The 18,339-nt window shown below is 42.1% G+C and overlaps 2 protein-coding genes across 4 annotated transcripts in view; both read right to left on the bottom strand.

Annotated features, from left to right (window-relative positions):
* Positions 1–1,896: 1,896 nt before the first annotated feature.
* Positions 1,897–10,483, bottom strand: LOC109872850 (dnaJ homolog subfamily C member 18-like). 2 transcript variants are annotated; one of them, XM_020464209.2, is made up of 8 exons: positions 9,890–10,483; positions 7,168–7,342; positions 6,870–7,015; positions 6,389–6,595; positions 4,687–4,799; positions 4,088–4,197; positions 3,522–3,694; positions 1,897–3,381 (listed from the first exon to the last, which is right to left on the bottom strand). In XM_020464209.2, exons 1-8 carry the CDS (start codon positions 10,014–10,016, stop codon positions 3,257–3,259), a joined length of 1,176 nt encoding a protein of 391 aa, XP_020319798.1. In that variant the 5' UTR covers positions 10,017–10,483; the 3' UTR covers positions 1,897–3,256. The 2 variants fall into 2 exon arrangements, with proteins under 2 accessions (XP_020319798.1, XP_020319797.1); XM_020464208.2 differs by having other exon boundaries at positions 4,088–4,200; positions 9,890–10,482.
* Positions 10,484–13,319: 2,836 nt separating this feature from the next.
* Positions 13,320–18,339, bottom strand: part of LOC109872544 (serine/threonine-protein phosphatase 2B catalytic subunit alpha isoform-like) — a 50,504-nt gene continuing 45,484 nt past the window's right edge. Inside the window, exons 11-14 of one of the 2 annotated variants that reach the window (XM_020463814.2) lie at positions 17,724–17,808; positions 17,478–17,575; positions 16,829–16,879; positions 13,320–15,248 (exon numbers count right to left, since the gene is read on the bottom strand). In XM_020463814.2, coding sequence (XP_020319403.1) covers positions 15,058–15,248; positions 16,829–16,879; positions 17,478–17,575; positions 17,724–17,808 — 425 coding nt within the window. In that variant the 3' untranslated portion in view covers positions 13,320–15,057. The remainder of the gene's footprint in view (positions 15,249–16,828; positions 16,880–17,477; positions 17,576–17,723; positions 17,809–18,339) is intronic. The other variant, XM_020463815.2, reaches the window with a different exon arrangement.

Raw genomic sequence — 18,339 nt, 5'->3', positions numbered from 1 at the left:
AACCCACTGTTCCTAGACCGTTGTTGTAAATAAGAATTTGTTCTTAACTGACTTGTCTAATCAAAAATAAAGCTGTATATATATATATATAAGAGAGACCACTGCAAAATGATCAGTTTGACTATTTATAGGTATGTGTTTGGGTAAAATAAACATTTTGGTTTTATTCTATAAACTGACATTTCTCCCAAATTCCAAATAAAATATTGTAATTTAGAGCATTTATTTGCATAAAATAACTGGTCAAAATAACAAAAAAGATAGAGAGTTGTCAGACGTCAAATAGTGCAAAGAAAATAAGTTCATATTCATTTTTAAACAACACAATACTGTTTTAACTTAGGAAGAGTTCAGAAATCAATATTTGGTGGAATAACCCTGATTTTCAATCACAGCTTTCATGCGTCTTAGCATGCTCTCCACCAGTCTTTCACGTTGATGTTGTGTGACTTTATGCCACTCCTGGCACAAAAAGCAGCTCGGCTTTGTTTGATGCCTTTTGACCATCTTCCTCTTGATCACATTCCAGAGGTTTTCAATGGGGTTCAGGTCTGGAGATCGGGCTGGCCATGACAGGGTCTTGATCTGGTGGTCCTCCATTCACACCTTGTGACCTTAATTGCCTACCTTCCGTAAGCTGTTAGAATCTTAACGACCGTTCCACAGGTGCATGTTCATTAATTGTTTCTAGTTCATTGAACAAGCATGGGAAACAGTGTTTGAACCCTTTACAATGAAGATCGGTGGATTTTTATGAATTATCTTTGAAAGACCGGGTCCTGTAAAAGGGATGTTTATTTTCTTTGCTGGGTGTGTGTATATATATATATATTACATACACACACACCCAGCAAAAAAAAGAAACATATAAGATCGTACGTTTTGGAGAAATGTCCTCTGGTCTGATGAAACAAAAATAGAACTGTTTGGCCAGAATGACCATCGTTATGTTTGGAGGAAAAGGGGGGAGGCTTGCAAACCGAAGAACACCATCCCAACCGTGAAGCACGGGGGTGGCAGCGTCATGTTGTGGGGGTGCTTTGCTACAGGAGGGACTGGTGCACTTCACAAAATAGATGGCATCATGAGGGAGCAAAATTACGTGGATATATTGAAGCAACATCTCAAGACATCAGTCAGGAAGTTTAAAGCTTGGTCGCAAATGGGTCTTCCAAATGGACAATGACCCCAAGCATACTTCCAAAGTTGTGGCAAAATGGCTTAAGGACAACAAAGTCAAGGTATTGGAGTGGCCATCACAAAGCCCTGACCTCAACCCTATAGAACATTTGTGGGCAGAACTGAAAGAGCATGTGCAAGCAAGGAGGCCTACAAACCTGACTCTGTTACACCAGCTCTGTCAGGAGGAATGGGCCAAAATTCACCCAACTTATTGTGCGATGCTTGTGGAAGGCTACCCGAAGCGTTTGACCCAGGTTAAACAATTTAAAGACAATGCTACCAAATACTAGTTGAGTGTATGTAAACTTCTGACCCACTGGGAATGTGATGAAAGAAATAAAAGCTTAAATAAAATATTCAACTATTATTGACATTTCACATTCTTAAAATAAAGTGGTGATCCTAACTGACTTAAGACAGGGAATTTTTACTAGGATTAAATGTCAGGAATTGTGAAAAACTGAGTTTAAATGTATTTGGCTAAGGTGCATGCTAACTTCCGACTTCAACTGTATATGAGAGAGAGAGTGAGTTGTATTTCTATTTTATTTCACTAGTTTCACTGCATGTTGAAGCTCAAAGCCGAAGATTTTCACTGTACCCTGCAATCACACCTGTAACCCTGTACATGTGACTATTAAACATTCTGAATCAGTTGGAAAATGGGAGTATAGCATCAGGAAACAAAACAAAAGCTCCCCAGAGACACCAATAGATTGTTTTAAGATTTTATTCAACCAGCTTGAAAACCTGCTCTGGCAGCACAAATCAACGGGACACCAGAGTTTAGCCAAGGGACCACTAGGTTTCCAGTTAACATCAGGTCTAATCTGTAATCCGTTTACCCCCCCCCCCCACCCCACCCCCATCCTGTCGGTCTGCCACTAGTTTGGCTGTTAACCCTCCATCTGCTGGATTTATGATCTGACTAAAAGGAAAGGTCAAGCATTAGAAGATTGAAACTATTATTGAAACAACTGTTCCTTTTGGAGAAACCAAAACTAAAGCATGTTTAAAAGCTCTTTAGTAAAGTTAGTCGATTACATGAAATGGGCAGGATGTGTGGATTGCTCTTAATAATAGTCCTTCATAGAGAGTTGCGGTGTAGCGGCTGACTGAGCACCTGATGTGTAACACAAAGACCTGGATCAACTATGCATGCATCAGGGAATAGGGACATCGGGCTCAGAATTAAACAGCATCAAAAATGTGCTCGAGAAGGAAATGACCAAATAACGGACAATAAATACAACTAACAGCAACGCTGTCTGGCAAAGTCTTAATGCACGGCAAATGAAAAGGAGAAAAAAAAAGGGATCAACGTATCGGTCTTCACATAAAACAGAGATCTGCAGTTAAATTGTACGTGGATCTAATACGCTAGAGATGTATAGCTCTTGCCTTGCTTTGTTTCTCTAACGAGCAGGCGTGACAAATCTACACATTTTCCCTTCACAGTTTAAGACCCTATAGAGCGGTCTTTTCAAATAGAATCTCTCACATCGTTTGCCTCTGTATCTGAACCTTTTCTACAAGTTACTGGCTCTCAGGTCCTTGCCTGCCTTCGCAATTAAAACGTTCTTCCAGTTCAAAACTTTCCCAATACCTACTCAATATACTCAAATGTAACCCACCAGTACTAAACATGCTTCAAACAGGTGACTAACAGAAAGTGTACGTATGAACAGAACCATATTCTCAAACCTTGTAAGCAAGCCCATATTCCTTAATGTAAGGAAATAGAAACAAGGCTCCTGTACATCAATACAACAATCCCAGAGCCAGCCAGGCAGGGCTTCATGTTATCTACAAAGAGCCAGGCTTGGCAGCTTACAGTACATGCTCCTCCACTTTCTTCCATCCGAGAGGAGAGAAGGCACAATGTTTCAATTCAAAATGGCTTTGGCTGCCACGGTGCTCTAACCAGAGAGAAGAGACAATTCTTCTTCTTCTTAAAAAAAAAAAAAAAAGTGACCCGATTTTGAATAAATAAATTAAATAAAAAATTTAAAACGAGTAGTGTCGAATTCCCAGCTGCAAAGAGATGCCTCCCTCTCCTCCTGTCTTAAGCCCCTCATTCTCCTCTCTGTCGGCCCACAAAGCGGTACAGCTTGTCACAGTTGTCCAGCTTTAGAGACTCAGCCTTCGCCTTCAGCCTGTCATCACGGTACAGTTGGGCAAGGTTCGCCAAGTCCGACTCTGAACGAGGATGGAGAGAAAAACATATCAGCTTATATGTGGATCAAATTCATACTCTGCAACATGGATAAACCTCAGTCAACATGTCTCCAAATGGGGACCGTGCCAAGCTGCCAGGATCTGACTGCAGCTGGACTTACTCTGCTGTTTCTCCTTCCAGCAGCTGCTCTGCAGGTGTTCAATGTAGTCACTCTCTATGGTTTTCTCCAGCTCCTCCAGGGACTCCCCATGGTACTCCTTCTGGAAGCCCTTGTCCACGTAGTAGGGCACACCCATATTCTGGGTCTCCCGGGAGACCACCAGACCCATGGCCCTGAAAGACAAATATACAGTCAGTCCCACTACAGGCAGACTTAAGGGGGAAATACACATCACACCTCACCCGCATACGCAGGGGTGGGCAACTCCAGTCCTCGAGGTCCTGATTGGTGTCACAGTTTTGCCCCAGCTCTAATCACCTAATCATGATCTTCAGTTTAGAATGCAATTTGATTCAAATCAGCTGTGTTTGCTAGAGATGGAGAAGAAGTGTGACATCAATCAGGCCCTCGAGGACTGGAGTTGCCCACCCCTGCTCTTAAAGGGTCCTCATGCACTCTGCACCCAGTTGTTACCATGGAACTAGTCTGAATGAGGCTCATACGCATGCAGTCTACTTTAGAGGCAAACGTGTCATCAAGAAGCTTGGTTGATGTGGTTGACTCACGGTTTGTAGAAGAGACTGTAGGGAGGGTTGGTGGCCATCAGTTGGGTCACAACAGATATGAGGATCAGCACCAGCACAGGAAGAAGCTGCAGGAAGGCAGTGAAGGTGTTCTGCTGAGGAAAGGCAACGCCAGAAAGATATGTTAAAGCAAAAGTTTACACCAAACCATATACCTGTAAATACATGTAAAAATCTATCTGCAGTAATGTTTCTAGGACTCTATTGCTTATTGCAAAAAAAAAGCACCAACAAAAAAGCTTGTTTACTCATTTTCACAACTGGTCCATTTCATTGGTCAACCTTTAATTGACCCTCTTGGAGCAGCATACGGTTCTCATTTTTATTGCATAAAGGGATATAATATCCAAAATGGCAGAAACAGGATCAAAAACCCAATCTTAAAGAGATCTAAATGTAAGGCCCAGCATTAATTGTGAACACATAGGAAATACATACGCTGTAGCCATGCGAGTTAAACTGTACGCCCATAGAAAAATCCGCTGTAGCTCTGTTGGGTTAATCACACAGCTACAGAACATCTATGATGTGAACTGGCGGGAGTTTCTAGGAGATTCCTCCTGATGTGGGCACTGACTGACCGGACTGCGGTTCTCCTCCACTTCCTCATCACGCCTCTCATATGCACGTCGCCGACGAGGCTGGTAGAAGTTAGAGTAGGTGGCGCCTCTGTTTGTGTACACATGGATGTTGCCTGAGGGAGCAGAACACACGCGTAACTACTACGCAACAACCGACAAGGTGACTAATCCAAAATGAAAGGAACAAGAGAGAGAACGCACACGCCATCTCTCTTTCAGACACATACATGCACACAGTTCCACCAAGGTTATTATCGGTTTTTATTTCTATTCATTTTTTCTATGTTTATTTGAAATGTGACTAAGTTTGTTTTCTGACTTGATTTACTAGTTTTAGTTTTCATATTATTTAGTTTCAGTTTTAATGTAAAGGACAAAGTAGACTAGGCGTGGGAGGCTAAGAGACATTTCAGTTTTGTAGGCCTATAATTTTGGGGGATTTGACTTCTTGCCACAGGGGCAGTAATACATAAATTGATAGGTTTAAACTGTAAAGTCTACCTCATTGTGACTTTGACATTGTGATTTAAAACAATTAGTGCCTAGACTGGTTGCAGAAATATGGAAGAAAACTTGCCCATTTTTACACTCATATTTTTAAAGCTTTTTCAGCTTTAGTAGTACATGTAAGAAACAAGTACCTATATCTGAAAGATTTTTAAAAAATTAGGTCATGGCACATTTGTTAGCTACAGTGATAGTGATGCGCACTAGTCTCGGAAATCACAGACCTAGGCAACAGCAGCGCTAGGTCTGGGGAGGATGTCTCTTGGACATTTTGAAAGGGGGGGGGGGATTGTTCCAGAGAGGGTCGTTTTAAGACAAACATCTCTCTACAATTCATGAGTCTGGGTAGGCGGGCCAGAACATCACAATTAGAAACTAAAGTTTGCAGGCAAAGCCTTTGCACTTGGTTTTTAGTGAAGGTAGATGCAAACTAGCCACTTGCGAAAAGCACTCATTACAAATAACCATTCTCCGTCTTGCTAGCTAGATACTACGTTGTGTCCGGCGGGAATGTTTTACACTTGGGCAACAAGCAGATACGGTGGTGAGACGCATCCCATTTCCGACTCCCCTCTGTTCCCAACTGACGCAGACACTTCTACAGACGTGTCTGCAGGAACATCGGTACATTGTGGGAGGCAACCGGTCAAGTCTTGAGAGACTAGTGATGCACACGCTAGGCTTATTTCAACCATTGTCATCTCCTGGTGGCATTTACCTGCCAGATAAAGCAAGCATGAAAACCCCATTGGGGGAAAAAAAAGAAGCTTAAACCCCATTGGGGGGGGGGGGGGGGGCTTGAAAACCCCATTGGGGGGAATAAAGCTTAAACCCAATTACATTTTTGCCCAAAGTTTCGAAGAAAACAAACTAAAACTGAACATAATTTGATGTTTTTCATATTTGAGTTAGTTTCAGTTTTTCAAATGGGCTTCTTCACTTTATTTCCATTTACAAAAGTCTTCATGATTTGTTTTAGGGCTCCATTCAATCTACCGCTGAAGCATTACAGATTACGCAATAGAAATGTAAAGGTAATTTCCGATTGAGCTGAACATATGCAGCGTTTCCCGTGAATGCCGTCTCCGCTGACGCGGTAATGTTTCCTTTCAATTTCAATCACGCTGTAACCTTTTCAGTTTACTCCTAATAACCTCGACTTCCCCACACACACACACACACGCGCAAATCTTACCTGTGGGAAATCTTCCTCCAAAGAAGATATTGAAAAGCTCTTCAGGGGAGATGTCAGCCTCAAAGTTCCTGTTGAAGTTGCGGTAGTGTCCGTGGCGAGCTTGGGCTGAGGAGTGGGTGGTGCTCTCAGAGGGAGCCTGCTCTCCGTACTGGTCATACTTATGACGCTGCTCAGCATTGCTCAGCACTGCATACGCATTGCCTATGGCTGTAGAGGGGGAAAAACAAACACTTATCAGGCCTATGATTGATGCTCTTGGTGTGTCATTGTCTGACTCGATGCACATGCCGGGCCACAATAGCATGATAATTAAGGAGCTAATTATCTGCACCAGCAGTCCCACAATATACAGAGGCCATATTTATTCATCTATTTTGTTGTTAGAATTTTTTTTAAATTGCTCACAGAGGTGAAAGAAGTGACTCAGATGAGTCCTGGATCAGGTCAGGGAAACACAGCACTAACAGAGGCATCCCTTTACCTTTAAATGCATCTGTGGCTCCCGGGGCACAGTTCTTGTCAGGGTGGAACTTCAGTGCCAGCTTCCTGTATGCCTTCTTCAGATCTTCATCGCTAGAGTCTTTAGGAACGCCCAGGATCTCATAGAAGTCCTTGCATTTCTTTATCCTGCAATGGATCAAACCCCACAAAGATTAGTACGAAATCTGATACCAAAACAGGACAATGTGCATTTGCCCTTTCACTGGGCGGATATCTTGACAAAATGTAGCGAAGGTCTGTAAGTGCTCAAAATGAACGTAGGCCTATCACTCAGGTACCTGAGAACACCCTGACGCTGATCCTCTGTGTAGGTCTTCTTCTCCTCGTTGGCCCCTTTGCGCGCTTCCTCTCGATCCCCGTCCTCTTCATTGGATCGAAAGCCACGCGGTGGGGGTATGTGGGGCTCCTCTGGAGCAGCAGAGCTTCCATTCCTCACTATGGCATCAATCAGCACTGATGGAGAGATCAGGCATGGGTGCAAATATTAATAGAAGGAACAGCCAGTCTGGACAGGTGTGTACCTGAAACATGTATTCCCCTAACCTAGTCCCTTCTTGTCAACAGAAGATGATGAGTTACTTACACTGTGTGTACAAAACATTAGGAGCACCTTCCTAATATTGAGTTGCACCCACTTTTGCCCTTAGAACAGCCTCAATTCGTCAGGGCATGGACTCTACAAGTTGTCAAAAGCGTTCCACTGGGATGCTAGCCCATGTTGACTCTTGCAGTTGTGTGATGTTAGCCGAATGTCCTTTGGGTGGTGGAACATTCTTGATACACACAGGAAGCTGTTGAGCATGAAAAACCCTGCAGCGTTGCAGTTTGACACACTCACACCGGTGCACCTGGTATCTACTACCATACCTCATTCAAAGGCAATTTGTCTTGCCCATTCACCCGCAATGGCACACATACACCATCATTGTCTCAAGGCTTAAAAATCCTTCTTTAATCCGTCTCCTCCCCTTCATCTACACCATTGGTCACCAACTGGTCGATCTCTAAGGGATTCCTAGTTGATCACCACACATTTCTGTAAAAACCCAACGAAAAAGCCTTGGGCACCTATTTTTTTCTTCTTCTCGCTGTTGGCAGTAGGTGCACTTGATTCAACAGCCCTAGCGCCGGCAAGGCAAAGTGTTCCCATTTTGAACCATTTCATGTGTCCTACCCGGCAGGCCCAGAGAGCAAATCAAGTGCACAAGAAGGCCTACCTCTGACCAGTCAAATAGCTCAGATCACCATGTCTGCACAGTTTGCGCCTTAGACTGTAAAAAACAAAAGCCTTGAACGCACAGCAAAGTTGATACTGTGAGATTTCAAAACCATCACTAGAGAGACAATGAATACAGCAAAGAGCCGGCTGCTGTTTTTATGAGTAACTTCATGTTCAAGTTGTTACTCAGCACCACCAACACCTTGTTCAACACATAAAATGCTACAACCAGCTAAATTGTAATGAGTATAGCAAAGAGACAATTTATGCTTGATCCGAAAATGTGTTCGGAGGCGCGGTGTGGATGGTGTGACGCAATTGCGAAGCCTCCGGAGACACGCAGAGGCCAAACGGAGCTCCTGTACTGCATGATCTGCTCCGCTCAAATTTTTAAACAATGCGGAGGGCTCCGTATAGACATGATTGGTTGTTGGTAGGTGAGAGCGGATGGGTCCTGTATAAAACACAAACTCACCTCCTTGACAACAGCGCAGCGCTGGTCGGCAAAACACAAGTAGTACGAATGCCCAGAGTTCTGCAGGGGCCATACCACCATAAATGCTGCACGGCCAATGTGGATGTCGGAATGACCATGCAGAGCCTGTAAGTGTTCCGATAACCTTGCGTTATCATTAGCAGCTTGTGTCTTTTTTAATATTGAGGACTATTTCATTTTTGGGGGGTCATAGGAGTAACATGAATTGGTGCATGAGGCTATTTGGAGCTCTCAGCAATGTTACAAAATTTGGGAGGCGCACAGCGATGCGTTACGGAGCTTAGTTTGGCCTCTGCAGGTCCCGCGATTGTGTCACACCATCCATACGGTGCCTCCGACCACATTTTCAGATCAAGCACAAATTGGCTCTTAAGTTTTGCCATCAGCTGGAAGACTTGTGTCCCCCTTTTCTTAGCAGAAGGAGGGAGAGAGAGACGGTGAGAGGCAGCCTCACCACTGCTCCCTCCCTCCCCTCAGATGCAGGCCATCAGCCCAGCTCACTTAGCTGTGCCTCACAAGTAATACAACAAATGATCTATGACCAGTGTGATCATATACAAAATATTTTTTTAATATAATTTCAAAATGGTCTGAGAAGAACAGCAATTGGCAGGGCAATTCCGGCATAGCCAATATGTAGTGATAATGTATTGGGCTTATAGCCTACTGCACAAATCTCATTGCTACAGAACGGTTTTTAAATGGTTAATATTATATGACTGATCTTCACTCAAAAGGTTGGTGACCAATGATCTACACTGATTGAAGTGGATTTAACAAGTGATATCAATAAGGGATCCTTATTGGTCAGTCTGTCATGAAACGAGCAGGTGTTTTGAAGAAGAAAAAAACACTTATTTTTAATATGTAACCTTTATTTAACTAGGCAAGATAGAATTCTTATTTTACAATGACGGCCTACCGGGGAACTGCCTTGTTCAATAATAACAACCAATTTGTCTGGCTGACAGCTGCACCTCCAGGTTGAGTAATAACACGGCAAGTAAGTCAAATAAACATTACTAGTTACAGTAACTATACATTGTAGTGTGGCCTACAGGTTATAAAAAGTAAATCCACTTACAGGCACAAACATGCTATCTAAAAATAGTGTTTATTATAAGCCTGACCATGTTGTAAATATTCAGATGACATGCATAACACATTCGCTGATTCGAGCATACATTATGCAATTCACATTCACAAGATACAGACGTTGCACTTTCTATTTTAACATTCATGTTGGCAAGCAAGGCTAACAAGACGGCCATTACGGGACACTTACCTCTGGCCCGAGTGCTGGGAAATATTTTCTGGGCTTCATACAACAGTTGAAGGGCCTTTTCTCTCCGCCCTGACCGCAAACACAGCTTTGCTTTCTCTATCAACCGATCTGATTCCGCTCTATCCATTTTGACAGCTGTTCGATAGCTACCTTGTTACCGTTAGCTTGTTCTCACAGAGGCCTGCAACCCCAATTAGCTACAGTACGCTAACTACACAAATGCGGTTGACTGCCTGAAATTGTAAGATTTTAGTTAAGCTAGCTATCTTATGTTCAGAAGTACCTGGACATAGTATGTCACCTCAATTAACGGTAACTAACTAGCTTTGTTTACATCCAGATAACAAGCTAACGTTAGCTAAGCTAGCCAGCAATCGGTTAGCTACGATATTTCGCCGTAACTATCAGGTATCATAGCGATGATGACGACTGCCACAATTCAGACACGAACACGGGTGCAAGCGCGCCTATTCAAGTCGACATACAAAACTGAAGTAGTACAAATCCGTGCATGACTGAGAAATGTAATACCGACATTATAGAACTGGTGTGATTTGTTTCAGGTTACCACAACACTAACCATTCACTTCCGGGGTACGGAATCTTTTAAATGTTCTAAATAACCCTCCCCGAGATAAAAGTAGAAAAGTGCCAATAACCTGTATTTAATAATTGTCTAAACAGTCATTCATATTTGATCATATGCAAGTGAAATTTACTGTCTTATTTCCATTGTGGTCCCTAAATTTGCTGCAGCATATGCTACAGTAATATAAGGACTGAATGCACGTTTAATGTACACATCTCCACCTGGCTTTGCAGGGTCATCTTGTTTTTTTAACATAGCTACATCTATGGGTTTTTCTGTCGTGCGAAATTTGCGGTAGCCTATAACACAGTATTGGATAAGGGCACAATCATTTATTTTTTATTTTTTACTTGGGCTCATAAAATGTACTTAATGTATAGCTCATCAGGCTCAGGTAGCATCAGATTTGAATTATCATGCCGATCAAAGCTCTAATCAAATCAAGACATATGCTTTAGAATTACATTGGGAAAATTTTCAGCCCTAGTCTGTAGTTTATTCTTTAGATGTTTGGGGCTGTTGGTAAAACCATGATGTGCAGACATAATGAAAGTGACAACGGACTAGCGCATTTATAGTCTTTAGTGTGTCTATAGGTTTCCATGCAGTTGTCGACAGATATTCATGCGAATATTCTAAAATATGCATAAAAACAAATGTTTATTCCTGACATTGTCTGGAAAAATGCATGGTTAAGGCCTTACAAATACTGTATACCAAACAAAGTTAAGTTAATGCACTTCAACATTTTGCATAATATATATCCATGTAATTCTATGATTTCCAAATTTGTAGCTATTGATGATATCTGCGTTTTCTGTATAAAAGAAGGTGAGAATCTGTCTCACTTGTTCTTTGAATGTAAATTTGTGTCAGAATTTTGGGAAAACCTTGCACAGTACTTATTTACCATTATGAACACTGCCTATAATTTTAACATAACATATATTATATGTTACTATTGCAATGATAACAAAACCACTGAAATTATGAATGTTTTATTCTTGTTGCCAAATACTTTATACACAAACAGAAATTCCAAAATTCTATAGCAAAATTACCAATTTTTGAATTGAATTATCTTATTAAAACACTAACCCTAGTTATTATTTTTGTTATTCACATCTTCATGAATCATTATAATAAGATATTTTCAGAGTGAATATAATTGCACTTAAATTGTTTCATTTTTGTATTTTATTTTTATTTATATTTTTTGTATGTTTGAGCATTGTTAATACCTGTGTTTGGTTTGCTAGACGTGTTTGATGTAGCAATGTAAGTTGATTTTTGTATTATGAATAAAATAAATGTATAATAAAATGAATAAAATAAATTTTAAAAAACAAGTCAATTTGTTGGAAACTCATCTCTGGTGGGAAAATTGAACGCCTGATTCACGCAGTCTCCCCTGAACAATTAATTGTTGAGATGTGGCTGTTACTTCAACTCTGAAGCATTTATTTGGGCTCCAATCTGAGGTGTAGTTAACTCTACTTAATTTATCCTTTGCAGCAGAGGTAACTCTGGGTCTTCCTTTCCTGTGGCGGTCCTCCTGAGAGCCAGTTTCATAATAGCGCTTGATGGGTTTTGCGACTGCACTTGAAGAAACTGTCAAAGTTCTTAATTTTCCATATTGACTGACCTTCATGCCTTAAAATAATGAACTGTCATTTCTCTTTGCTTATTTGAGCTGTTCTTGCTGTAATATGGACTTGGTATTTTATACCAAATAGGGCTCTCTTCTATATACCACCCATACATTGTAACAACACAACAAATTTTCTCAAACTCATTAGGTAAATACATTCCACAAATGAACTTTTAACAAGGCACACCTGTTAATTGAAATGCATTCCAGGTGACGACCTCATGAAGCTGGTTGAGAGAATGCCAAGAGTGTGCAAAGCTATCATCAAGGCAAATGGTGGCTAATTGAAGAATCTCACATAGAAAATGTATTTTGATTTGTTTAACACTTTTGGTGACTACATGTGGTATTTCATAGTTCTACAATGTAAAAAATAAAGAAAAACCCTTGAATGAGTAGTTGTCCAAACATTTGACATGTACTGTGAGGAGAGTTGTGATGAAAACAGGAAGTTTCGGTACAATTTAATAAATGTCAACAGTACCTGTAATCTGGCTATGCTGCCTTTTTGATTTGAACCTACCTGCTGGAATGAAGAGAAACACACTCAGCAGAGTGACGGGGATATAGAAGCAGATAAATGTCCAAATCTACAACGTTTCCTCTGACTGGAGCGTCTCACGTTCCAACTGTGTGTGTGTGTGTGTGTGTGTAAAATGAATGAGTGTGTGAGGTCACCCAGGGGCAAGAGGAGCCACTGTGTAGGAGAGAGAATGGAGACTCTGAGTAGTATGTCTGTCTGTGTAAGGCAGCTGGCTCAACTTGTGGCCTGAGTCTGCGTGTATGTGTTAATGAGTATGGTTAAGGTCCTGGCAACGGGATGTTACCGTCTTGATCCATAGACTTGCCCCCTACAGTGGGTTCAGTGTGAGGTGGGAGTGGTTGCCATGGCCTGTGTGATGCTGTTCCCGGAGTTTCCTGTGGAAGAATGACGGGAAGCAGACCGAATGCCCACATGGAAACTGGAGAGAAAAGCACATTCGCCCACTGTATGGGATCCAAGTTGGCTGTGAAAAGCAGCTCCCTTCGAAAACAGTGAAGCTGCCCATTTTTTACATATGCGCAGCAGACACACACACTTTGTCCCGCAGAGCATACTGTTTAGGTGTGGCTTAAATTGTGAAAAGGCATCCTATTTACATCATGTTGCACACATTTCCTATATATCGATAAGAAACTGGAAGCCACACTACTGATTCATGCATATTTTATTCAAGAGTAAAAAATGTGATTTGTCCCATAGGGCATGCTTACCATGTGTATCATTTAGGAATTCAAATGCCAAAAAATTGTTCCAGAGAAAATTACAAGAAAAATTGTCACAAGTTAAAATCCATGAAATTCCTTCTGCGAAATAAACCATGTCTAGACCAATCAAGGATCAAAAAACTGTGGAAGGGGGGGGGGGGGGGGGGGGGACTGTAAGCTTAAATCGTTAGAATCATAGGAATATCATCAAGAACTAATGAGAATATATATTTTTTCCTTTTAAAAGAAAGTGAGACACAGGATTTTCATTATGTCCAATTTGTTTACATTTGAACAAACCATGCGAGCATGCTTTGGTAGCCTGAATGTTGCTTATCACGGAGTAATATGTTCATTCAGACGATTTAATAACTTCTGTACACCAACAGAACAGAAAAAAAACAAGGCTTCACACCTTAAAGAGAGCATCTGTGTCTGTAGAGCGAAACAATATAAAAATACAAAACCGTAATCAAATTAAAAATAATATTGATGAAAAAAATGTACAAAAACAAATCAAAGGAAGCAAGAATGAAAAATGATATGTAAAAAAAAAAAATAATATCTTTGAAGAGGGAAATAATTCAAGTCTACTCTATTGAAACACATCACAATAAAAATTGTACATCAATAAGGAACTTAATTGCATGCATTGATGCGTTCCATAACGTCGATGCTGTTAAAAATCATTGTCTTTGTTATTGTCCATCTTTATAATTAATTATATATATATATATAGATATAAGATTTTTTTTTTTTTTACTGCGACAGCAGATTTGACATACCGTGTGCATTCTCTCTCTTTAGTTACAGGCAAGTGAAAAACAATCAGGTAGAAGGTAGGTGGAAGGTAGCTGGAACTGCAGCCCCTAAACATGACAGACTGTGGCTTTGGTTGGTGGAGAGGCCACAGTCAAGCCCACGTTCCACCCCTACCCTCTGCAGGCTCATGGCGTCTTACCACAAAATAAATCAAGAAATAAAAGTTCTCCGGTAAGATTGCATTGCAAGTAGTAAAATGTACATATTTTTTCTTCTCAAATGCCCTTTCTTACAAATAACATTTTCTCTTTTTGGATTTGTTTTTATTACTACTAGTAGCAAAACATGTTGAGTAGCGAGATTATTTCTGTTTGAGATGAGTTCATGAGTGAAACTTAATCAAAAATAGTAAAATGTGTGTGTGGCATGGGTCTCGTATCAGACCCTTTGAGGATGTAGCGGACATGGGAGAGAGTTCAGGACTCTAAACCCTGCCAACTCGGTCTGTGATTGGACTGAGAAAGGGACCAGCAGACACACCCACAGGACCACACCCCCTTGACCTCATCCCAACAAGTTCCATCCCGCCCCGCTCGCCTCCTCCATGTCCCTTCCCTAATCTCTGACCCCACTACCCCCTCCCAATCCACAGACCAAAGAGCGGTAAAACCTCCCCTTCTGAGCTCAGTTCCCCCCATGTGGTGACCTGGCGTCAAAAAATATACCACCTTACCCATTTGTACAAGAGACTTAACATTTGATTCGTTTCTCTAATTGTATGTAGGAGCAGCAGCGGTAGATGCAGATGTGTTGTGTCTGTGTTTTGTTGTATCTTTATTCGGAGGTCTGATATCACGATTTGGCGATATCTTGTCGCACAGCGCAGCAGTAGCATGAGCTCTGGGGCGGGCCTCAGCATCACTGGACGTTGCTGTTGTCATTGTCATTGTCTTCTGTGCCGTTGGCCTCGGACATGTTCATCTTGCCCATGGACTGTCCAACGTGGTTGACCCCGACTCTGCGGGGTGGCATGCGCTCGTTGATACGGTCTAGCCCCTTAGCTTCTTCGAAGCTGGCGATCTTATGCTGGGGAGAGAACCCACGGATGGCTGAGGGGAGGGACAGGTGGGAGGAGAGAGGGGACACACAGGGGATCAGAATCACTGTCTCATGACAGCATTCATAAATAATAAACCTGGATTTTAAATCCTTTGAAATTCCTCTTTGTGTACGGTCATATGATACAAATATTATTGGAAAGTACCACACTGGGCCTCAACATAATAGAACATTACAATAGTTCAGTCCCTTAAACATAGCGTTCTCATGTCACACAGCAGTACAAGCTAGCATTGTGATTTCAAAGATCATTTGACACGTGTCTAGAGAGAACATCTGAACACAGCTTTGAGTAAAGACGAAGATGATTTGAATAAGATTTAATTGTGGACAGAGTGATATCAGAACCCTTGGGATGTTCACAGGCTCTTCTAAGAGAAACATCTGGGATAACGAGTCAACGACTCACCCAGCCACTCAGATAAACAACCATGGCTATAATAGCACCCTCGTGTCCTGTACTAGAATGACACCCTTGTTTACTACAATAGCACCCAGCACCCTCCTTTACTCAAATGGCATCCTCGCTTACTAGAATAGCACATTAGTTTATTAGAATGGCACCCACCTTTACTAAAATGGGACCCTTGTTTATCACTATTAGCACCCTCCTGTACTTGAAGGGCACCCTTCTTTTACTGTTGTTATTATTATGCATCATGAAGCCAACGTGACATTACAGTACCAGCTACATGGCATAAGCATGTCATACTACATACCAGTGGAGGCTGGTGAGGGGAGGACGGCCCATAATAATGTCTGGAATGGAGTCAATGGAATGGTATCAATCACACCAAAGACTTTGGTTTCCATGTGGTTGAATCCACTCCATTGACACCATTCTAGACATTATTATGAGCCATCCTCCCCTCAGCAGCTTCCACTGCTACATATGTAGTCCTGATAGTTTATCACAACTCTGCCGTGATGCAGGCAGTTGTTTAACTGCAGCTGTCAAATGGGTACTAAGTGTCCAGAGACTCTATGGTTCACACAGATAGCATCACGCTCATGATATCATTCAGTTGACATCATGATGCATACTTTATTTCACCTTAGGGCTCACCTGTGTCCTGTTCTCCCTGCATGCGATGCATCTTTCAACCAGATGGGGGCGGAAGATAAGCCAAATCCCCCAAAATAAAAATAAGGAATCATGCCTGAGCATAAAAAGGCACCCGAAAGAAACCATCATGCATCTCTTGGTAGCACCTCACTTTGCATGGCTTAAATTACTTCCATACAAATCCATGTGTTTATATGTACCGGTATATTTGTTAATATATGTGCATTTGTATTTTTATGTAAGGTATCAAACTTGTGAAAAAGCTTTGTTTTTCATGAGCACACTATGTAATTATTGTTATATAGCCTGGCCCTTATATCATAACTGATATAGTTGAGATATCTTGTAATCAAGGTACTGCAAAGTTCCGTGCTACCCACTCTAAACCAACTGTCCCCCTGAGATGTTCGATGCAGGCTGAATATGAACTGCTATTGTCACCGATGGGCAGTTGACCCAATGCATGTCCTGCTGAAAGGGGTGGGGTGGGGGACGCAGCTTTACCTTCTCCGTCCTCAGTTTCTGTGTCGATGGCTTCGATGGCCTCGGTGGTGGCTGGGGGGAGGGGGAAAGGAGGGGAGCGAGTTACTTCTGACAAAGCCATGCAGAATGCAGCCCCCCGGCGGTAGGTAGGCAGCTGGCCAGAGACCAGCGAGACACACATGTAACCCAGCAACACAGCCAGGCAGGCTGGATCAGCAGCCCACTCCAGTCTCTGTAGAACACAACAGACTGAGTGACCAAAGGACTGGGGAACACCCCAGGGCTGGGTTAGAGTGACTCTGGAGGCCCACAGACACCTCACCCAGCTTTTCAAAGAGCAACTCGATGGGAGTGAATACAGGTGAGATGACTGTTTCTCTCTCTCTCTCTCTAGTGTCGAGCTATAGCTAAAGAGGGCAGAATCTGCAGTCCTCCAGAGTTACGGGTGGCTGCGCAAACCTGGGTCAGAAACAAAGGGACCAGAGGACGGATACGAAGACAAAGACCCAGGGAGAGATGGAGAGCGACGGAGACTGTGACAGAAAGAGAGTAAGAGTCACAGTGATAGAAAGAGGAACGGATAGACAGGGTGGGAGACGAGGAGAGGGCAGGCGGTACGGAGGGAGGGAGGATAGAAAAAAACATGGCCTGGCTTGGGCCTGGTCCTCACCACTCTGCAGGGTCTGTTTTCCCCCAGAGAGCACCCCACTGGGCAGCATGCCAGTAGGCGTCAGGCCCTTCAGCGTCAAAACGTTCTCACTCTCCTCCCTGCAGGACACACACAGGTCAGAGGGCATCCACAAAGATCACTCATGTCGGCTTCTACTGTATATATATACACTCAATTATAATAACTCTATATTCCGCATTAGAGCTGTGTAACAGCTCATGTGAAGAACATGAAGAACATTCTCACCGAAGCACTTTGAACATTGTGGCCATTTTCCCGATGGCGCGGATCTTGTTCCTGATGACCTCCTTCCGAGCTGCAGCTGCGTTGGCTAGAAAGAGAGAACACTCATTTTCAGATCTCAGGAGTGAGTCTATGGGCCACATTGAAGTGATCCATTTAAATTCTTTACAGGTAATTCAAAGAGCCCCTCATAACAAACAAATACCCAGAGGACATTTAATATACTGTACACATACATTGTTTTTAAATTGTTTATCGGGATCTATGCCAGGGAGGGGAATGTGATACACTACAGCACAAATGGATTCTTAAAGGCCTAGTGCAGTCAAAAACTTGATTTGACCTGTGTATTATATACTCTATCGTTCGAAAGTTTGGGAGCACTTAAAAATGTTCTTGTTTTTGAAAGAAAAACTCTTTTTTTTGGTCCGTTAAAATAACGTCAAATTGATCAGAAATACAGTGTAGACATTGTTAATGTTGGAAATGGCTATTGTAGCTGGAAATGGCTGATTTTAAATGGAATACATAGGCGTGCAGAGGCCCATTATCAGCAACCATCACTCCTGTGTTCCAATGTCACGTTGTGTTAGCTAATCCAAGTTTATAATTTTAAAAG

The sequence above is a fragment of the Oncorhynchus kisutch genome, linkage group LG28 (genome assembly GCF_002021735.2).
Source record: "Oncorhynchus kisutch isolate 150728-3 linkage group LG28, Okis_V2, whole genome shotgun sequence".
Taxonomy (NCBI): domain Eukaryota; kingdom Metazoa; phylum Chordata; class Actinopteri; order Salmoniformes; family Salmonidae; genus Oncorhynchus; species Oncorhynchus kisutch.
This window is presented reverse-complemented; position numbering and strand designations above follow the sequence as displayed.

Coding starts and splice junctions, on each gene's coding strand:
- LOC109872850 (XM_020464208.2), bottom strand. CDS start 10,016: ATGGATAGAGCGGAATCAGATCGGTTGATAGAGAAAGCAAAGCTGTGT. Junction 7,343..9,889: donor TCCCAGCACTCGGGCCAGAG/GTAAGTGTCCCG, acceptor TCTCTCCATCAG/TGCTGATTGATGCCATAGTG. Junction 4,201..4,686: donor TGGAGGAGAACCGCAGTCCG/GTCAGTCAGTGC, acceptor GCCTTTCCTCAG/CAGAACACCTTCACTGCCTT.